At 43.0% G+C, this 23,062-nt stretch overlaps 1 protein-coding gene across 9 annotated transcripts; it reads right to left on the reverse strand.

Annotated features, from left to right (window-relative positions):
• PACC1 (proton activated chloride channel 1) lies at positions 1-22,402 on the reverse strand. Of its 9 annotated transcripts, none has more exons than XM_075496389.1 (9): positions 22,075-22,367; positions 20,627-20,718; positions 17,960-18,056; positions 16,051-16,269; positions 13,812-13,966; positions 12,146-12,288; positions 5,698-5,842; positions 2,484-2,588; positions 1-725 (listed from the first exon to the last, which is right to left on the reverse strand). In XM_075496389.1, exons 3-9 carry the CDS (start codon positions 17,997-17,999, stop codon positions 564-566), a joined length of 969 nt encoding a protein of 322 aa, XP_075352504.1. In that variant the 5' UTR covers positions 18,000-18,056; positions 20,627-20,718; positions 22,075-22,367; the 3' UTR covers positions 1-563. The 9 variants fall into 9 exon arrangements, with proteins under 9 accessions (XP_075352504.1, XP_075352503.1, XP_075352505.1 ...); XM_075496388.1 differs by having other exon boundaries at positions 17,960-18,119; XM_075496390.1 differs by lacking the exon at positions 20,627-20,718 and having other exon boundaries at positions 16,051-16,161; positions 22,075-22,402.
• Between the last annotated feature and the right edge of the window lie 660 nt (positions 22,403-23,062).

The following is a 23,062-nucleotide window of genomic DNA, read 5'->3' on the forward strand; positions in this document are numbered from 1 at the left end:
TTGTTTGAAGTAGTTTTTAATATTAAAGTCACTATACTTTAAATCAAAAATGACACATAATAGAATTCCAGTGTATTTTGTTTTAACACATGCTTTGGAGAGGGGAGGCCAGACTGTGGTGTTGAGTGCTTTACCTTCCACTAAACACAGTCAAGGAAGTAACTGCATTATGGTAGCAGGTGCAGGTCATAGCTCATGCAGAAATTTAATGGTCTCCTGTTCCAAGAAGCATTCAAACACTGTCCAATTTCTTAGAACTGTAGAACACTACAGTGTTGACTTTCTGAACATTAGTGAATTCTCTCCTTTCTGCCTGGTCCCCCCCCATATTGAGGTAAGCTTGTTAAATTTGGAATAGAAAAGCATGAGTGAGTTAGACCTGTCCTAGAGTTAGCTCCTTTCTGAAGTTCAAAGGCCAGTTCACTAGGCTGTTCGTCCAGCCGTTGTTTTTCTGGAAGAAAACATACCTGTTTTGCATCTTTAATTGCTGTATTGCTGATTGAAGTTTATTCCAGTTATTTTCTATCCCTTCTGCTATGAATAGTTAAAAGGCAGTCTTAGTCTCAGCTTATGTGGTTCATTACTGGACGACTCCTCCTCAGATGTCTCTTTCGGATTTTGATCATCCACTTAACACTCAACTTAGCAAAGTCTGCTGCCTTAAACAGAGCCAAAAAGATACCACAGAGAAGAGCAATCATGTTCCAGGGATTAGCTGTGATAATCTGAAAGAGATTGAAAATGTTATTCCCCTCATCTGCCTCAGCATCTCTTATACCTATTCAATAACAAACAATTCCATCTTTCAAACTGAAGTGTTTTGCAGCATATTCCTTTACGCTGCAAAGGCAGCCTGTAGTGCCTTCTCTACACACCTGCCTCACACCATGGTTTTCTGATTCCTTCCATCAGGAAGAAAACACACTCTACCAGCTGCTAAATTCCTTCTAGGCTATTTTAAACAATTGTTTAAAACTTTAGAGATAGTGTTAAATTGCTAATTTTAAGATTATAGATTAAATTTACTATATTATTTAAAGATTTACAAAAAATAAGCAGTCACATTAAAGAAGATCTTCCAGAAGACAAAGCTAAAAGAAGCAACTACTTGGAAAGCTTTAACAAGACAGCATTGTAACGCTAAACCAGCTTTTGATAGTGGCAACTGTTTCTGCAGGCCTACAGCAAGTATTTTGTATTTCTATTTTTAACTACATTTGGTTCAAGAGTAGTTAAGTTTGTTTATAGTTTGCAATTCTCCTCACACCTCTAGGGACAAGGATGACTTCTAGGATCTTGGGTGAAGCAAGCAGAGCTAGGCTTAGGCAGCAATAAAGTAGCACTCAGCTTTGGGACTGGCCATGGAGTATGCAACTCTGACAGTCAGCATGAGCGTAGCATCACCAGGTCACCGCCAGAGCCAGGTCTTCAACAGGCTTCTGTAGTCGTTAATCCTCCTAAAGGCAGCAGCACTGGCTGCTGGGGCTTGTGAACTACAGCCTCTTCAGCAAGAGGAAACTAGCACCCCCAGTCCACTGGATCGAGGGCAGCTTTCAGCTCGAAGACAGCAGAGGTGTGAACCCCATCTGGCAAAGAGGAGTGAGAGGTGCCAGGAATAGGACTGAGCTCCTGAGGCTGAGGAGGGTGCCCAGCCCCAGCACAGACAAAACAGCAGGAGTGCAAAGGACCAACTACTCAACCCTGCCCCGCATATTCTGCATTCACACTCTGGGTTTGGGCAAGAAAACAAGAACTCTGTGCATTTTGCTGGTGATGGATTTTGGCCATTTTAAATGCAAAATTTTAAACAGATTGTCTTTGCACACTCTGCCATTCTACATTTGTCTGGGGAGGGCAAATGTATCTGACCTTCTCTCCTAGAACACTAGGCAAACAAGCTCACATGCTCACAGCGCATGTACCCACAGTGCACACCTGCATACCTTTTAAGCACTCCAATGACTGACAGTGGTCTTGTCTGGCATATTGTACCACTCTGGCTGCAGCATATTCAGCTAAATTTTAAAGTGTTTTTTATGCATTTGAATGCAGTACCAAATTCTATTCTAATAGCAGGTAAAAAATACACTAGGCTATTTCTATTATTCTGATTTAAGCCTAGGTTTCTTGCTTGTCAATTAATAAAAAAAGTCATTAAATTGGTTTATCCAAGAACACTTACTTAAGCAAAAAGACCTGAAGCTACACTTTGCTAGAGCACAGGGGACACATGTTTTTTCTTAGCTATATGTACCTCTAGCTGCAAGCAGAATGCTGAGTGCCACCAAGCCAAGGGAAAGGCTGCCTATGGTCTTGACCTCTGCAGAACATGCATAACTGGATATACTAGACTGAGATTTCAGGAGTAACCTCACTCTTCCTCTGAATTTCTGCTTGGAGTGAGGTAACAGAAGCACATGCACGCACAAACCATGAGCATGTACAGTCAGACAACGGTTCAAAAAGGGACTAGTGTTACTCACATCTTGAACAGTCTGTATAAAAGGATCTTTCCATTCAAATACCACAAAAAACAGTTGGTCACTTCTTGGTTTTGTTCTCTGGTCAATATAGTTCACCACACTAGTCTGGAGAGGGCAGAAAAAAAAAGTGCAGGTTACTTTCTTCAGTGGTTTTGTTACTTTCGTCTGTGCAACAGAAGGCTTGTAAGAAGGTAAAAATAGCAGACTGTTGAGGGACTTCCAACTCAAGCCACCTTCTACCTGGAACAATAGGTTCCCAAAATATGGAAAGGGCAGTTTCCTCCATCTGTCTCATGTTCATATTCTTTTCCTATTTCTCACTTAGTAAAACACTGCAATACCGTTTTTACGCTGGCAGCCAGGGCCTTTATTTTATTACATGGTTTTTCCCTTTCAAGGGGTGAAATTTCATTTACAAAATTCATTTACTTGGAGTAACACAGCATTTGGAAAGTTCTCATGAATTAGTGCTAAATTACTTTTATTTACCAGAGAACTACACGATGGTGGCAGGAAGACTTTTTTTTTTTTTAAATCAGTTGTAGAATAAACTAGAAGATGCCAGCAAGTGCAGAATGAAATTGGGAGGGAAAGAAGCCTAGATTAAATTAAATCCATATTAAATTAAAACCATACTTCCCAGTACTGCCCCTTAACTAGGTTACCATTTGAAACTAGCACTGACTGGCAGAGAGCTTTAGCACAATTCCACCATGGTACAGTTTAAGATACCAGACTGATGTTACAGCCACATGAAACCATAGTCTTAGGAACCACACTCGGGAAAGTATTAAGACATCAGGCCTCAGGAAAACATTTATCTTGTCTTGTAACACATGCCCCGAGGGGAACTACGTGGGGTTTGTACGCAGGCGATAAGACCACAGTTTGCACTAACCCCCCCCCCACTAGGAGACAATATAAACTGCTCAAGAGCCAGGGGCAGTTCCCTAACCGGAAAGCACATTGGAGTTACAGCTGAACAAGCCATGGAAGAACTTCTCCCTTCCCCAGCCCTCAAAGGAGTATTTACATCTTGGTGCGTGCACAAGGGAGTACTGCTGCTCTGCCTACATAAGTTTAATACTGCACTGAAGTACAGCAACTTCATCCAGCAGTACTGTAACTTCATTTTGGGACTGTGACAGGAACTATAGATATGAAAACAGTGATTCAGCAGACACTGTATGAGGGGTGACCTACTACAAAAACCTCCTGTCTACTGTGGCTTAGTTTCTTTACAAATACTTCAAGATTTCCATCAGTCTTCTCCACTCACCCTGCTCTGACCAGATTTTAGGCTGCGAACACGTAGAATCGGGAGCTAGAACATTGTATGTGTCCATTCAGAGCATATGGGAGCTTCACCACCTCATGTTTTCTGGTCAAACACCTTTGCTGCAGACTTGCCCTATACTTCTACAGCTCATTTAATTATTGCAGCGTACCAGCACCCCAACTACACTCATTCAAGAAAACTGCACATCAGGAAACAAACAGTACACAAAGCTAAATTAAGGCAACGGGAAAGAAAGAAAAGAAAGTAATGACTACTGGGCTATTTAGCAGACTGACTGTGCTATTTGACTTAATATTTGTATCCATCTTTCTGGTATGCTGTCTCCCAGTTTTACATTTGAAAGGCTAATGGGCTTCCTTATGCAATTTGAGCAGACGTTGTACTGTCAAATAAAGCAAGTGCAATGTATGTCTGAGCTATTTCAACTTCTACTGTATTATTAATAAGGATCTGAAACCCAAAATTCACATTTGTATCAATTCCTATTTCCTAGTTTTTATTAAAAAAAAAATCCCACAACACAAAAAAAATCCAACACAGTGTTCGCCTACCCAGATGATCAGAGAGTCCATAACTGCTGGACTAAATGGATGTTTACGGTCACAAAAAGCTTTTTCTCAGCTTTTTCTGAGTCAGCCTTTTGTTTCCACTTTGCAACCTGTTAGACTTGGGCACACAAAGGAGGACTTTCAACAATCCTACACTAGGTAAGTACAAAATGGCAAGTGATACCGAACTGTAGGTGATGAAGGACAGACAGACAGACAACTGCTGTTAGCGCTTACATGGCAGCAGCTGACTGATGCATCCTTTCCTCTCCTCCAAATTAAGGCATTAGTTTGGGACTTGCATCACTTTGGGCTTTTCCTCCTGTCCTCCTCCAGTGGAGCAGAAGGGTACCCCCCTCAGTCACAGCTCTGCTCTTCCCTTAAGGCTTTGCCACATAAGGCCCTGCCTGTGAGAATTAAAGATGGGAGAACTGAAGATCCTGTTTCATTTTAATCTCCACCAAGTACTCTTTTGAAGTGTACCATAGACTAAGAGACAGTGTTCTCTCTGAAACACATAGTCCCTGAAAAGGACTGCTCTTAAAATTCTCATTTCTCATCACCAATGAGACTCTTTCTCCCCAACCAACCCTGGGAGCAAGATAAACTCAAAACACAACTAGTCTCCTGTCCATTAGTATGAACAGGAACGAAAGTCAAACCCATTTCATCTGTAGCTAAGTTTGCATCTTCCATATTTTCCAGTACTAAATGATGCAAGAAGTTAAGTTTCTAAGGATACTCAACAGATAAAAATGCCAAACCCAAACAAAAAGCAGACATGAGAATGCTACTAAGGATACAAGGCTTATGTTTACCTCTTCATCCTAACATCAGCCTTTGTGGTAACCTAAACAAATACCTCTTTCCAGTCCCAGCTGTTATTTAGACAATTCCTTTGGCAGTTGCCCCACCTTGAACTAAAGGTAGCTGTGTTAATATTTCTATGTTGGTCTCTTCGGACCCTTAACTCAGACTACAGCTGTCACTTATAACACATTCAAGGCCTGGATTTTCTGGCCTTAGGAGGTGTTTTCCTGAGATGTGTCACTAGGCCATACCAACAGCCCTGCACATCAAGATATTCACGCTTTTACAGAACCTCTCCATGTTAAGAAAGAATGCAAGTAACTGTACAGCCAAAACTGCTCCATGGCAAGTGGCGTAATGGATGCAATGAAACAAAAAACCAAAACTCCTGATGTTTCACTTACTTAACCAACCCACTCTTCTTTCAACTCATACTGCCGTTTGCCTCAAGAACTGGTTCTGTTGGCCAGTTATCATTAAAACCATAGCGGTAACTAGTTCTTAATAAACTAAGAGGTCCCAAAAAACTCTTCCTGAGAATTTTTTTTTTTTTTACCTCTTGTTTGAATTCAACGGTCTCACTACCATCTTCTTCTTTTGTTTTCACCAAGGACATCTTGACCCAAGTTCGAAAGCCTCCGGAAAACTTCCAGCTGGAGTATGAACTTTCACAGTCCTTCATGAATTCTGCTTTTTCTGGACTAAAGGAAAAAGACCATTACTTTACTGACCAAGCTCAGAGCAGTATCTGAGCACTGTAGGCAGGAGAATGTCAGACCTACAAGCACTTCAAAATGTGTTCACAATTCCTTTTATGTTTCAACTGCTAGAATTCAGCATACCTAAAACATTGTGAGTAGTGATGTATTGATTAATGGTAGCACTTGCACATAAGAACACTCACGTGTTCTTAAGCACAGAAGACTTACTCCGTGCCCTGCTACCCTAGAGTTCTGCCTGCCCCTAGGGACTGCTCTGCCTTATAGGGGAGCTTCGTTCTGCTCATCTGTCATCTCCGGGACAGAAAGCAGCAGAGCCAGGACCCCAGGGAACAACTCGCCACAACGCTAGGAAGCATGAGATGGAAGGAACAGCCTAGAGGCAGGGCAGGCTGCTTCACCCCATTTCTGGGGTGCAAATAAAGTGGTTGCAATGCAGACATACTTAAAATGCTTTGAAATTTACATTTAGCATATTCCTGTTATTTTGGGAACACTATACCTTTGGTGTAAGGCTCCCATCTGCAATAACATGGCTGTTTTCCCTATATGCAATCACAGATAGTTGTAGCCCCAGAACAGCAGGATTGCTTTCTGTCTTTTTTTTTTTAATGCTGTGACTGTAAGCCATTTTAAGGCTTCCAATACCCCTCACACCACAAGTGGTAAAGAGGCAGCTCTAAGGCATATCTGGTCTCCATCCTGTCTCTACCAACTGCACAGGACACAGTGTGTTAACCACGCTATTTACTTGGAGGTCCTCAGTACTGTGATTTTAGCCAGTTCCGTGTCATCTCTATGAAATAAGCCTGGCCCTGCAGCTGCTATTTCAACAAGGTATCATTTGAGATGAAGGGGTAAACCACTGTGATGAGTCACAAATCATTAAAGCACAGACTGCTGATTTTTACTAAAGATAGATTTCAGGTTGCAGAGATATGTCAGGATATGCTGGTCCTTGAGACAAGGGACAGGGAGAGGGTTTTGACTCAGATTAAATCCATCTTCCTAGATGAAGGGAAGAGTACACTTTGCTCATATGGCAGAGGGTGTGCATGGCTAGGTCTACTGGGAGATTAAATTATTTTGGTCTTTCAAAGAAAGGTGCAAAGAAGTGAGGAAGAAAAGCAGAGCTGAAGAAGCAAGCTCTCGTCCCAAAGAACAGACCAATCAGGAAGATTTGTCCTCTACCAGCACTGGGTGGATTTGCACTTTTCTTGTCTTTTTCCTTAGTTCTCAGAACTGGGGCTCCTTCCTGCAAACCGAGATGTCTTGTCTGCAAGGCAGCAAGAACACGGACTGATAAAAAGAGTTCTCATACTGATGGCTACTCTGTACTACACTGCCTGCTCAGGCTTAACAGATGAATATGCACACGTTCACAGGAAGGCAAAGCCTAGCAAAGCCATTGCTCTCAAGTCAGGGCTTCAGGTGATGGGGTCAAACACAGAACTCCATTGTGCATACAAACATGAAAGGAAAAGCGTTTCTGGAAACAAAAACTAATACACTTTGCTACCCATCAAGACAGATGATATTCCAAGAGTGTTTTAGCAGGTTAGGAATATCTTTACGGATTTGTGACATTAGCTGCTTGTTTAGTGATCCCAACAGGACAGCAGTGCACCTCTCTAACTCTCAAAAGGAAGGCATACGCAAAGCATCCGAACAAAGCCCACTGCCCGACTGCTCCTCACCATACAAACCAATGACATAGGGAGACCTAATCTGATAATTATTTCTTCCCCCTTCGGTAAGTGGGTACAGCATCAGCTGATGGACAGTACGAAGAGCACACTGCTTTGCCACTCAGAGGAACATACATAATTAGCACTCTGCCAGCCAGTCATATGCCTAATGCACAACTAAATACAGCATCCTAGAAGAGCTTTCCAAACCAACATGGAAAATTGAGGCAGGAAGTTATGACACAGAGCTGAACGTAACAGCCACAACTTACATGGTAAGCAGTCAGCAGTAGTATACTTTGCCTTCAACAGTAATTGTAGGCTTGAAAAAGAAAGATTAATAATATCTTAGGAAAAGCTGTGGAGAAGTGATCTGAGAAGGCATCTCCTTGCCTGTGCCCATAATCCAGACCACTGCCACAGAGTCAGGAAAAAAAAAAGGGGGGGCGGGGGGGAGCAGAGCAGAGAGGCACAAGCTTTGCACAAATGATAGCAGAGGGCAAATAACTCAGCCTAAAAACCACACACAGCTAAGTGAATGCAAGACAGGCAAGGGATTTCAATGTGAAGAACAACTCTCCAGGCAGACAGTTTCTTTTAATTCCCTCTTCACCCCAAAGACAGACAACCTGCAAAGGCTGCACATTACTTTTTTTTTTTTTTTCTGTTCAGTAAGTTCTTCTACCTATTACACTGTCCTTTAGATGTATGGGAAGATTCCTGGAATACTCTGCACCAGGCTCTCCCAAGATATTAATGGTACCTCAAGACCATGCAAAAATTCCTACATCACAGCAGAGAAAAAGAAGTGGAAGAGGCCACTGTCTCACTCAGGTGAACTCCAAAGCCCTGGTCTCCCCTCAGCCAATGCTCTCTGGTAACCATCGACAGTTCAAACGACTAACAGGGAGCCCATTGCCCTAGCACAGACTGATCAATGTCAGACCACGACAGGCTGTATTTGTCCCAACTGTGCGAGTTGCTAACCTAATGCCAGACTGGGCTCTAGCTCTGCAGTGGATCCTTCTAACACCCATCTCTATGGACCGACCCACAAGAGCCAGAGGCAGCTTAGGACATCCCACCAGCAGACTCCAACGCAACAGCAAGAGCCAAAACCACAGATGGGTCAAACCCAATTTGTGTTTATTGCTTTTGCTTTCCCCTAGACTGGGCAACTCTCAGCCATGGGATCTAATAAAGGGTCAGATGGTGTGGTACCAAAAGTCTCGACTCTTCTATGTTATAATTCATTTCTCTGCATGCAGCAATCCAGACCAGAGACATGAACATGGAGCTCTGTTTAGACCCTTAAATAATCTCTGACCTGTTCAGACTGGTATTCATAATCTCACATGACTGTAAGTTATTTTACATGCTATGCTAACAATAGTTTGCCAGTAATATGTTCAGAGCATTTTCTTCTTAAACCCATGTATTATACTAATGACAGTTCAGGAAAGGAACTTGTATTTTTAGCTACACTTTTTTGGTAATTTGCAAGGGTTTCATTATTTCCTTCCCTCCAATTAATACGGTACAGACAGCAGCTGCCACTGTCTTAAAAAAAAAAAAAGACAGAAGAAGAAAAAAGCCAGTGGCAGTATCCCTCCAACTCCCAGGCCAACAATAGCACACAGTTCAGCAGTGTTCTGTGAGGGCCAGAACAAAACTAGCAAGCAGTGCCAGCTTCATGTAGTCCATCGATCCAATTTTAACAGAAGAGCTGCAGAGAATAAAACCCTTGACAGAAACAACTGGACCTTACTTGAGTCCTCACCACTTGCTATGCCTCAAAAAAACATTAAAGACACAAGTCTCTAGATGCCATTTTTATTATTGCTTACGGCTGATGCTTGTGGCAGCCTTCACCCATATGATTATTGCTATTTAAAGCAAAAGTGAGCTGCGCATAATACTGTTTACACAGAAACTGTGGCGTAGATACAGCAGGACTCTTCTCACCAATTTCAATGGGTTTTGGATTGTGATTTAAGATGATGGAATACCCTACACACATATTTTGCAGCCATCTGCCCACCCAGCCCAACCTAAGCTGTTTGTAGCGATGGCAAAAAACTGTAAAGGTAATTATGGTATCTCATGAGTTTTAGCATATATCTCAGCATCTTTTATAACACCTTACATGAATTGCTGGACACAGTGCTAATAATATGCTCTCATAACCAGTAAGTGAGACACTTCATAAGGAAAAGTAGTTAACAGCAGCCAGTAATTGAAGTTTTTAGAGGCCGTATGGAAGGACACACAACAGTTTCTACAGATATCTTGGTCCAGACTTCCCATCAACGAAATTTAGCATCCGCTGATGAACCAGAAATTATTTCCATCTTCTCTTCTGCTGGAAGTTGGACATTCCATGTATGCATGAGGTTTCACATGCACTTCATAGTCAGGAGAAAACGTAAACTTTCAACCTGCCCCGAGCCCATCCAGTTCATGCCCCGGGATGCCAGGACAGGAATACAGACTACTGAGCAAGACAAGCCATACAATTTGTACCAAGCTTTGGAGGATGCTGTAAGGGAGACACTACTGGTCTCTTGCGCACAACTGGTTCTCTTACTGTATTTCACCTAGACATGCAGATCGTTTACTACTAAGTTTAAAGGCCCACATACCTGTGCCAATTTTACCGTTAGCTGGGTTAGTTCAAAACCAGTTTTAACTCGCATCCCTACTACCTGCTGCAAACGGGCACAAAGGATGCATCCCCAAACAGACACCATTTCCTCCCTTTTCACTTCGCTCCAAACATAACCCAGGCTCAGCCTTCACTCTCCCAGCTTCAGTTCTGGTGCCTTCCACCACTGAGACAAGGCAGCTTCTCTAGGAAGGAAGCGACACTTCCCTGTCTCTTTGGGGATCAATTCTGCCATCTAACCAGTTTGACCCAGAAAACCTGGAGGCAGGAGGTTGCGATCCAGGTTTCTCCCAGACACCTTACAGATGATTCTTACTGATTCACCTACACTGGCACAAACACAGCCTTGAAGCCAGGACCTTTGCAATACTGCTTATTGCTGTTTTGCACATCTAACCTGCCTTTGCACAACATGTGGCACAAGCGTTTGGGACAGCAGCATGCAGATTTGCAGCCTGCTTGCAGAAATACTGCCAACTTAAGCAGGACATACATGTTTTAACTTGGGAAGAAACAGCTCTTTAAAATGGCTTATCTGCAAATTGATACAACGAGCACAGAAATGTGGCTTCCAAGACTTGAGTAGGCATAGACCAAGTTGTGTCTTGGTAAGTTGGCTCATTCTGCAAAGAGCCAGGAACGCAACTGTGCCTTCTGCTCTGTTTCACAAGGGGTGGTCTCAGACAGTGCTTGTGTCTTGCAGTATAGGAACAGCTGCGCACCTTGCTGGAATCAGTCCCACTGTACATACCGCTAACTGCGGCACAAACCACAAAAACTGAGAAAAAACAACACAGAAGGAACAAGTAGCACCTCCTAGGTCACTACTCTTAACTGGTATTTTCTCACCCTAAAATATCAATGCCTAAAATACCAGCAACATTAGCATTTTATGAGGTCTTTTAGTACAGTTACAGAAAGTACTTAATGACTTAAGACCTCTTCGTCACTGAAGTAGAAATGCTTTCTAAAAAGCAAATTCAGATAATTGGTCTTTGGCCACCCAGAGAGACTGTGACTGAATACTTCCAGTCTTTGGTCCATCTGAAAAACACCAGTATGATCATGTCCAAGCTTCCAAGAATGCTTTGTTACGATAAAATCTGTTATTTCTCTTCCCCTCCCTCACCCAATTTTGTTCTGCATATGGCCTTTATCCCCTGTCCCTTTTTCACTGAGCATCTGACTATTACCAAATTAAGGCTTTCTATTAGGTCTCACTGTGACTAATTGCTCTTGTCTAGCTTTTAATCTGGATCACAGAGAGAAGAACAGAACTTGAATTTAAATTAAAGCAAAAATTAAACAGTTAAGTATGGAATTTATTGTCACAAGGTGGAAAAAGGGTGGGGCTTTCAAGAAAGTTCAAGACAGCATTTTCTTTCTTGACAGTTCAAGAAAGAAAATCTTTTCTATTTTCTTAGAATAGAAAAAATCTAATTTTTCCACTCCTGTTAAAATTAGAAGGTGGTTGATCAGTTACTCCAATGGCACCAATGTCAAACCAATACGAAGCAATTTTGAAAACCCTGCCTATGAAATTACATCATTCTGTAGAATCTTACATAAAGCTAGTAATACAAAGAAATACAGTTAATCTTTCAACGAAATCACAACAAATCAAATCTAGGGATCTGATCTTTACAGTAATTGCTTTAAAAAAAAAAAAAAGATACAGAAGCATTAGTGTTCTCAGTGCACTTTCCTGAGCACACTGCCCCAAACAGCACACTTCCTGATCCCCCACAGCAGTAAGCCAGCAGTAAGCCAGCACAAACCTCAAACTTTCAGAAAGTGCAGCAACAAATGGCTGAAGCATAGCTGAAGGGCAGTTTTTGTCACTGAAAAAGTCCTCGATTCATTTTCTGCCCTGCTTTCACTAGTATTGTTGTAGCAAGTTCAATGCAGTTACAGGCTCATCCCTTTACGTACCTGTTGATGAACTCTTGGAAAGAAGAAAAGAGAAGGTAGTCAATGGCACTAAAATCTTGGTCTGTTCCATTTAAATGAAACTGCAAAAATACCAGTTCCTTTTTCTTCACATCACGAGGGCCTTGAACAACCAAAGCATACTTCTGTAAGCAAACAGAGAGATGGTGAGAGTAGCAAAGGAATCCTCATTTCCTGTTCATGAATTTGCCATCTGTCACTAATAGTCTATAGAAATCTAATAGACACCGAGATTTTCTTGGCTGCTACTAAGTCTATGTCTATTAAAATATCTAACAAGAACGCCAATTGAATCCCTCCTTTTAGTTTAAAAATTAAGTCTTTACAACAAGATCTAGTGTTTCTCTCAGAAATCTGCTTTAGTTCTATCACAGTCCTTTGGGTTCACGTGGTATTACCAGTCAAGGCCCTGCAACCTGCATTCTGCAGGACAATCAAAACTGTTTTGAGCATTAAAGTCCAGGAACTTTCAGCTCTTGACATGAAACAAGTTAATGTGGAATCGGATGTGGAGAACATCAGGCTTCTCCCTGAGAAAGAGGAACAGTTTCACAGCCCCCCCAGCACCTCAAGTGAGCTGCTGAAAGGAAAAAAAAAAAAAAAAAAAAACAAACCAACAACAAAAAATGCTAGCAGGCAGAATACAACTTAAAGTAGTGGAGGCATTATATCAAACAGCAAGCTGCTGCTTGCAAAAGGACTCAGCCAATTTGAACAGGGCTCTACATGGCTCAGAGGTCTCTGCTTCAGTGCCTTTCCATTCCACTACAGGACCAGAGCCTACTGGATCAGCAAGCTTCTAAATGAATCTACCACGCAGCTTAAAATGCAGGTTCTTAGTTTGTTAAAACACACAAAAAGAGCATATTAGTGGCAGAAATTAAATTAGACTTGCACCTAGAATATTACTTTCAAGTATACTAAGGAGCTGCTTCCCAGAAGGAAAGGGTGCCTAGACAAAAGGCAAAACATGAAGAGGAAAAAGGTTGACCAAACATACCTAGATTGTTTGTTTGTTCATGTTTAGTTTCCTTAAAAACAATCTCAGCAATCACTTTGGATACAAATGACCATATTTAATACTTTATTTTTCTGAACATTTATTTATACAGAAGCTAGACTCCCTGCATGTTTAAGGGCAGTTTAAGACAGACTATCACTCAATGTACCCATCTTATTGTCTCACAGCATTTCAGTGTAATGAAACACTTGGTGCCCAGTTAAGATTTTTCCAAGTGTGACAAAAATAGTATGTAATTCCCAGCAATCATACAAAAAGAGATAAGCTATCCTGCTTTAATAGAATAACTGCTACTGCTTGCAATCAAAGCTGGATTTACTATCTCAAGGAATATGCTTGCCAGTTCATTTAGGAGAGGAATGAAGCCAGAGTTTCATTGTGAAAAATGACTTATTTGGTCCCATTCAGGTTTTCATGCTGCACACACCCACATGACAGCTGATCATCCATAACATATACACACTGAATAGGGTCTTTTACATTTCTGAAAACAAAAGGACAGATGGCTTGAAAAAAAACTAGAAGCAAGGATTTTTTGCAGCACTAAGAAATATTTTTACTTTCAAATACCATTATGAGCAGAAACCCCCCACTTGAATAGGCTTTGTTCTATTATATTATTATTACCATAGTCTGATTAGTAAAAGGATCTGTGTAGTTGATTCTCTGAGTGGTGCATTCAATGTCTCCTGGCTGACCTGGATTTATCAGGGGCGGAATGTGATCATAGTAATGATGCTTGCAGCTAAGCAGGCGAGCCTTGCCTGGGTAAAAGGCAATACCTGTTTTGGGAGAAAAAACATCAAACAGAGCTGATTTCTTTCCCAAGTACATAGATTTTCATTCTGGGATTTAATCCCACAGGATACTGAGCTATCCTCAAGATCCAGCAAAACAATCAAATTAAACCACATGCTTCAGCATTTTTCTGGAGCAGGACAACAGACAGTGCCAGCTTCATCAGGACAGAACCTCTGCTATGCATTGGGGGGGGGGGGGGAATCAGGGTTCATGTTCTGTTACAGTGATTCAAGGTTCACAGAAGCTACCAAGTTTCCCTAGTCATCCCACAAGCCAGCAGCTAATGCATCAGTCCTTCTGGCCCCAAATGAAATGAACATGTAAAGTAAGTTAGGAGACTATTGAAGTCAAATGGGTCATGTAGCGCTTCAGCATGTACATGTTTTCAGATATTATCATTTAACATGTCAAATTTTAATTGGAAATAATGTATGTACTGTACATGACAGATCAAAGACCACTGGCTGATCTAATAAAAGTGAAAAGATGCTCTTCAGAACATCTAGCATCTTCTGTTCACTGAATACAGTGTCACGATAAAACTCAAAGCCATTAAACAAGTACCAACTGTCACCATCCCTTATTACTTATATCACTAGGTAGGCAGGCTACTACTTCACCTGTATGGAAATTCATATAAGCCATACATTTATGGTTTCAGCCCAACAGCATGCATTAAAAAAACCCCTCAGTCACCTCAGCTGTAGAAGGCTAGCAAAATAAAAGGCCCAAAACCCAAAATCCTGTTATGCCACATATGCCACATTTAGTATTGGAAACGAGCTTGCTTGAAGATAATCTAGACCAACTACCAAAAAAAGTATGATTTGAGTTATTAGATATGATTAACTCACACAATGGCGATGACCTGTCCGTCAAAATGCAAGATGTCAAAGCAGTCAGCATATATCAGTCTAAAAATGCTTTATCCCTTTCTTCAGTGCTCCATGCTTGCAACTTGCCATCTCATCACTTTAATAGAGCAATGAAGTAGAGGGCTACATTAATTTAGGTTCTCTGATCTGGCAGGAATCCTCGCAAATACTTTTGGATTTATATGTATGTTGCTCTGCTTCTTTAAATGACATTTTCTTCCTGTTGCTGTATGAAACACTCATGGGAAAAAAAACCACAGGGGAAAGCCTGCTCTTACAGTCAGATCCATACGGTCCAAACTAAGGATCTACTTGCAGAGCTGAGCCTAACTGACCATACAGAAAAACAACTATAGGAATATGGCAACAACTTGAAACACTCACCTTTCAGCCACAATTACTGGAGTGGTTATTTGTAAAATGTGGTAACACTTCAAACAAAAGTGTAATTTTTACATTGGAAACTGACCTATGACTGTTTGAGTTGCATTTGCTACCGCAGCTCTGTTTATGAATGGTTACTGGATAATTTTTTTAAAAAATAACAACAATAGAAATCACTATTCAAAAATGCTTCTGTGGCGTAATCCCTCCTGCAAACTGCAACATAGTCTTCTGATGCCACACTGCATTTTTATGCCAACATTGTTCCCTGCAGTCACATCATATTTTCATTGCCTACTGATGTAATACCAAGTTGTAAACAATGCAGAACAGAAACAGAAAGTGGCATTGTGGTTATTTTGTGGTTGGTTTGAGAAATTCACCTTCTTTACTGTCAACAGCATTTCACTGTCCAGTGCAGCACTGAGGTCCTGATACACATCCTATGTGCAACCCTATTTGAACGATACAGTTTTGGGAATATTTCCATGAGGAATTATCTTCTTTCCCTATAAGAGGACTCATTCAAGAGTCTGCAAACACTTCTTATCTACCAAATGTTGCATGATGCTCTGCAGCTGCTGTCATTCATGTTATTGGCATGAAAACCCCAAAAATGTCCCCCAAATTTGTCCTACACTATTAAAATTTCCACGCAAAGTTAACACAACATAGATTAGAAAAGAGGAAGTGAAAGACCTGGGTCAAAGCATTATACGCACTCTGGGCCCTGGAGAATCAAGACGAGAAATGTAAAACAATCCAAGATAAATGTGAACAACAACTTAACCCATTTTGTTTATTACCGGTCTTACCAGGTGCATCATACAAGGACACTTCCTTGTAAGAGACAGACATCACTGGGTGCTTGAGCTTCTCCCTGAAGTCACTGATGGTTTGGTAGACAAGGAACACAGCTACAGCCATGAGCAGCAGATAAATAAACAGGAGAATTACTGAAAAAACATTCTTTAGGCAGGTCTTGCTGAAACGCAAAGAAGGGGCAGTGGTACCCAGTTCACTATCTGGAACCAAACAGAATATGGATTAGGACTTTAAAATACAGATATTTGGGCTGAATTTATGTAGTGTTCATTCAAAGATCAATCACTTGAGAGGAAAGTAAGCCTCTAACTCAGTTTGATTTAAAAAAAAACACAACTATTGCTGGTTCTGATGATCAGTCAGTTCTCAAGCATGACGCATAATCATCCAAAGATTGTGCCTCTTTTTAATGTGTTGAATTTGGAACTCTGCTTAAGGACATGGCAGGCAGAAAACAAGGTTTATTTTCAAGAAGGACAACTCAGAAACAATGTTCAAAGTTCATAAGAAAAAAAGTCTGCTGATTGTCAATCTTTCCTCCCGGAAAAAAACAGACTGGGAAGGGGGAAAGGAGTTGAAGTAATTCTTACACACTCAGCATATGCATCAGCAGAGAGATTTAATATTCAAATGCTCTTACACAGCTATCTGCATTGCATTTCCACCATGGTAGAAGTCACTAGATATTTCCTACCCTCTCATTTTTGGCCTCTAGTTTGTAACTCCTTGTGCATACTACATAAAGTTTCACAAAACGATTCTTCCACTTACAGCTGGAAAAAGACTGACCCAATTCTCTCAGTCTCCTTGCCTTCAAAGCTTATTCTCTGAAGATCTTCACACTTGCCTCACTTGTACACAGTCACTGCCTTCCCCATACTCCTTGCATTCACCATTTCTTTTGGCAATACTTGTAAGGTAAAAGCTCATGTACTCGAGTTACACGTCATGTTTTGATCGTTAGCGACATACAGCTGAACACGCAAAAGGACCATTAAGACCCAACATATGAAAGGAGATAAGTAGGCATATTTTACACTGACCTCCCTGTGTGGTGTAATCTAATGGGCCTAAAGAGGGCCTAAAGTCAGGCCCTCTCAGGCCATGCCACACTCTGCCCTTCAACTACAATAGCACGGTTTGGTGTTCGTTCCTTACCACAGCAAGCACTAGCCTTTTAGTAAATCCTACTGAACACATAACCTCTTACAAAAGTCCATGGTCATGCACGTGTTCCCAAGTTCATTATCAGGAGACGGCAGCCAAGGAAATTAGGACATTGTCCTGGTTTCAGTTGAGATAGAGTTCATTAATATGCATAAAATTGCACTATTGAAACAAGTATGTCTTGAACAGCTGCAAAGCATTTAGGGGATACTCATTTCAGGTTGCCTTACCTTAATGCCTACATCTGAGCTGCAGTAAGCCCATTTAATACTGCCCCACACCCTCCAAAAGCAGGTCCAAACAGTCTAACTAAAATCCATTTAAAAACACATCTGTTCAATATTGCACCTCGCTCATGTGAATCTAGCACGGATTTTGCTTGCAATCCACTGCCATCACAGACACTGCAACTCAGGTAAGATACAACATAAAGGAAGATGACATACCAAGCTCTCTCAGAAACAGAGGTGCTGAATCTTCAAGTGAGCACAGTTCATGACAAAGAAACATTCTCATCTCAATCCCTGGAAAAACTCCTTGGCCTTCCATCAGCACTTATTCCCCAAAATAAGTAATTTAGTGTTTTGTTTGCTTTCAGAAGTGCAATAAAAAAAAAAATTAAAAAAAAAAAAAAACACAAAAAAACCCACAAACAACCAAACCCACACACAGAAGCAGCTTATCAGGCTTAAAACTGGTAATTTCTGGGTCAATAGTTCTCACCTGGTAAAATAACAGAGCTGGCGTCTTCATGAACTTCCATCTCTCCTTCTCTCTCATCTGTTGGGTTTTCAGATACTCGCTCCACATCTTCACTCAGCTGTGTAGTTAAAACAGTGGTTCAATTTCCAAACATGCTCTCAACTTGCAATTGCTGGAATTTCTATGGTACAAATAAAAGAGGCTCCAACTAACCAAACACACAAAAACGTGCCCCCAGTCCAAGAGCACCCAACATCTGTTCCACTTGTTCACAAGACAAGAGCCACATTTATGTAGACCTACAGCTAAAAATTAAGTGACTTGCATGCTGCAAAAAGAGAAAGACGGCACATTAAATTTAACCTACTTATACGCTGCTGCTTCAACAATAACATCACCTTTTCTTTCAAGATCAAAGTAATTGTTTCCCTGGCAGCTTCAGCTCACTTTAAACACCCAATTAGTTGCCCTCTGAAATAAGCAGGAACTTCGATCTGTCACTCAATAACTTATTTTTAAGCATAAACAAACCACAGCACATACCAGCAAACAGAGCATTAGCACTTCTTAATAAAGAGGTGCACAAAGAGTGAGTTGCATTTTGACAGGTATTAGGGCAAGTAACTCAAATGCAGTCGCAGCCACATAGGTAGGTGGGTCACTACAAGACAACAGTCAAACATCCCTACATTTCTGGTACATATTTGAGCTCGCTGTACATATTATTATATATTACTGGTTATGCAACTAATTAGCATTCCAGTGTTTCTAAAACAGCAACAGAGACCAGATGTTTTCTTGTTTTCCTATTCAGAGCCCTGGGCCCAAACTGCCAAGACACATCCGTCAAAGTCAGAAGCTTGTCACGTCAGATAGGTATCACAAGACATCATGAAGCATTAGACTTTTTTTTTGTGTGTGTATATATATATAAAGTGTCTCCTGTATGTTTTCCAAATTTCTTCCATGGCAGGGAATGACATACAAATTATGGCACGGCAAACGGGGGCAAAAGCTTACAGCATATCATGTGTTGCACAGTAAGCGTTCAAGCTAAACACTCAGTATCACCTACCTAATTAGGTAAGGGAGATCAGCTTTATTCCTATTTCAAGGAAAATGAGCGCACGGTTAATGCAGCAGCCATACTGAATGCTATTAAACTTTACACATCCAACTTACTCAATAGTAACAGGCATGTATCCATAAGGAAGTTCTTTTATTTCACCCAACTTTAATTCAGTATTGAAATGATCATCATTATACCATTAACAGATCATCATTTGCACTTATTAGGAAAGAGTCCACTCATTTTACGTCTTCAAAGTCTGACGTAAAGTCACCATCACCTCCTGCCATATTTCTGTATTCATTTCCACCATGCAAAGCAAGTTACCCAGTTGTTTTTAAATTCCTTCCACATAAACAAAGCATGATTTCCCATGGTGTGAGGCATGGAGTGAACAGGTAACTAATAGGCTAAACTCAGCTCATTTGCAGGAGACTTACCAGGGTCCAACCGAAGATACTTTTCTCAATTATCTTCATAAAATAAGGGAAAATTAAGACTCTGCTCCTTTTTGTAGAACCACACCAGTTCTATTTGTTTACCTGACCCAAAATAAGCTATTCTGACACAGGAAGAGTATTCACTGAACCTTTTGTACTGGTTAAGCCAAATCAGCTAAAAAGCCAGTTCAAATTATACTCATGCGAATTCCTTATACCAGAGCTGATCCAAAAAGTTTAACGTAAGTTACAAAGTCACTGCAGTTTCTCAGCCAATTCCCACACCTCTCTGGTTCAGCCACAGTTCTCCAGGCAGAGGCACCTCATCGACTGAGGTTATGTAGAAGGTAAGGCAAACTCTATTCCTGATAGCAAGAAGATTGCAACATAAGTTTAAACAAGAACACAATATGCAACGTATCCTGTCCTCCCAAGAGGACCTACAGCGACTCTTCAACGTGTAGGAGAAGAGAAGAAAAGCTCAGAAAATGTAACCTTTCAGCATTCCTTAGAAACAAAACAAAAAACCAAACAGAATGTGACTATGTTTTATTATCTCTGCTCACAGGGCAGACATAGTTTCATAAGCTTTTCACACACAAAACCAGTGAAGGACAGCTAGTCAAAAGCAGGAGTGCTAACATTGCCTCAGGTGCAGTGAGTAGGTTGAGCTGATGTGTGACCCTCTAAAAAACAACTAATTTCACTGCAAATCCCAAACACCTGACTTGACAAGAGGTGAAGTTGCATAAACCCTCTGAGGCCACCAAGAGCCTAGCGCTGTTCATGGCTCAGCCACTGTGCTCTGAGGATGCAGCATGCAGCACAGTGACTCTACGAGGCACGGCAGCACAGACCTACAAACCCAACAACTCACAGACGTATTAAGCGACAGTCTTCTAACAACTGGGAAGCCAGCACAGCATTACTGCAGGGCAGCTGATTCTAATTTCTCCACGCTTGACAGAATCCCCAAATCAAGGCAGCTGGCAACAGTGAACCTGGCATACACCAACGGTGTTCACCCTCACAGGCCAGCTCTTCCTATATCTTGTTTTTGATAAAGAGGTGAAGCATGGTGCTAATGCAGAAGGAACATACACTTGCAGGGCAGTTAAGCTTGCAAGAGGATGCAGAGATAGGATAGGATATCAAGAGCAGGAAGGGCATGAAACAGACCTTTGTTCAGCATTCCTCTGGGCTCTGCATGTGCAGCTGAGCAACAAACAACTGCAGAAGCCTGCTCATGACCTGGCAGTTCCTTTTCAGTCCTGCACACAGAAAGGCACTGGACAAAGAGAAGCTCAGAAAGGCAATTCCAGACATTTCAGCATCCCTGCTAGGGGCAGGAGCATTACAGACTGCCCCGGGTGCCGGAGAAGGGATGGAAACACAGCCACTGCACTTACACACCATCTAGACTTGCGCCACAGAGTTTAGGACAATCCCAAACATGAGGAGCCGTGTCAGCGGTGGCTGACACACAAGGCAGATATGCAACATGCATAGTCCAGTCCATACTTCAGGCATCAATGCGACTTCATTAACTCTCTCAACTATCTCCCCTAAATACAAGCTCTTACAAGAGTTAATTTCATCCTGATAATCATGGCATAAAACCTTCCTACTGCATAAAACCCTCTCAAATAAAAGGGGAACTTGTCCATGCAGGCCTTTTGCTGGTCCACTGATTCATCACCTTCCAATGCCTTCTAGCCTGGCATAAAAACCAGAAGCTGAGACTAAACAGGAAGTACTAAACTAAATTAGAACATATTAAAACAGAGCCCCAAACTACTCATCGCATGCAGAGGAAGGCAAACATCTGCATTGCTTTCGCCGACAAGATGCAAACCAAAGTGACCCGCTGCAAGCCTCCACTGCTGCTGAACTCGGCACAAATAGCTTGTATCTCTAGAGCGAGAGATAGGAAGGAGCAAGAATTCCGGTTGCTGGAGCCTGTACATTGATATGCAAACTAGGCGCTGCCTCGGGCTCTCGGCAGGATGATAACGCGGCCTTCAGCTTCCTACGCGAGAGCTCTGGTACCAAAGTCGCTTCTGACGCCGACAGACCATGCCCTTGTTAGGAAAGCCCCAGTTACAGAGCTCACCGGCCAGCTGTACCTAGCTCATGCAATTAAGACTACTGCTGCCGACTATTTTAGCCACTTTTAAAGGTAAAACATGCAACTAAGCACACCCAAAACACGCACTTCTATCCGGCGAGTGCAGATGCACCCTGACACCCCAGTCACCCGGCGGCAGGCAGGAGGGCGAGGGGCAGCCCCAGGCAGGTGAAGGCACGCAGCCTCCCGGCGACAGCCTCCCGGCTCGGCCGCGCCTGGGCAGATGCAGACGGGCCAGAAGGGGCAAGTTACGCTGTGGAGCGCTCCGAAGCGACCCGCTTCGCCAGGGCTCTGCGCCCCCGGCAGCGACGCGGCCAGTCCTGCCGAGCCGCAGAGCCAGAGACCGGAGCCGAACCGAGCTCACGGCGACAGCGCTGAGTGGAACCGCTCGGCGAAGCGGCAAGCCCCGCGTCGGGCATCGCCGCCCGGGGGGCTGCCCCGGGCGCTCCCGCGAGCTGGGGCCCGCCGCCCGCTAGCCCTGCCCGGCCCGCCCCCGTACCTCCTGGTAGGATGCGGAGACCTCTGTTCTTAGCATGGCATCGGCGGGGGGCGGCCGCCGCGGGGGCCGGGAGGCAGCCCAGCCGCACCGCACGGGCCGGCGACACCGCGGCCGAGCCGAGCCGCCCTGCCCGGGCAGGGCCACGCAGGCGCCGGGACCCCCCACCCACCCGCCGGCTGCTTCCCGCCCCGCCGCCGCGGCCTCGACGCCGCGGCGCGGGGGCTGCTGGGAGGCGTAGTCGGGTGCGAGCCGCTGTAACGGCCGCTGGGCGACCGTTGGTGCCGGGCAGCGCCGCCGGGCTGCGGGGCAGGGGCGGGCTGCGGGGCAGCGGCCGGCAGCTCCCTGCTGCTGAGCTCGAACCTCGCCTCGGCGGCAGGCAGGCAGGCAGCGAGGAGGCCCTTGGCCTGCCGGGGGTCGCCGGTAGCCGCCCCGGCGATAGCCACCCTCGTTTTCCGCGACCAGGCCGTAGGGGACGGAGCTTTAAACCGCAGCAGATGCTACAAGGCTTGCAACGCCATCGAGGAGTCAGATCTTGTTTCAGCTTCTAGAGCTTGCTTAGCAATTTCTGCCGAGCCCAGTTGCTGTAGGCAGTGTGAAACCGTCAAATGCAGCGTGGTTGCTCGTCACATGCATAACCGGGGTTTTTATAAGGTTTATAGGAACGTTTCACTCTACTAAGAACACAAAAGTGTGCGGTGTAGTGACAGGGAAATGAGTCTTTTCTACACCACACACTTCACAACACAAATTCTCCTATGCAACAATGAACTAAATTGGAAAAACAATTTAAAACAATTTTGCCAGCTCTCCCCAAGATGTACACAGTATTACTTTTTTTATTATTTATTATTTTTATTTTTTGCTGCTCAAGGCTGCTAGCAGGACACCAAAACAACAGACTCGCTTGGCAACCAGACAAAACTTCTGCAGGGCTCCTACGAAGACCCACCCACGCTGCGCCGGCAGAGGAGCGGCAGCAATGGGGTGC

This window comes from Mycteria americana, chromosome 3 (assembly GCF_035582795.1).
Source record: "Mycteria americana isolate JAX WOST 10 ecotype Jacksonville Zoo and Gardens chromosome 3, USCA_MyAme_1.0, whole genome shotgun sequence".
NCBI classification, from domain to species: Eukaryota; Metazoa; Chordata; class Aves; order Ciconiiformes; family Ciconiidae; genus Mycteria; species Mycteria americana.

Coding starts and splice junctions, on each gene's coding strand:
- PACC1 (XM_075496385.1), bottom strand. CDS start 22,110: ATGCTAAGAACAGAGGTCTCCGCATCCTACCAGGAG. Junction 16,270..17,959: donor CAGCTCTGTTATTTTACCAG/GTGAGAACTATT, acceptor GTTTGGTTCCAG/ATAGTGAACTGGGTACCACT. Junction 12,289..13,811: donor CTTTTACTAATCAGACTATG/GTAATAATAATA, acceptor GTTTGCTTACAG/AAGTATGCTTTGGTTGTTCA.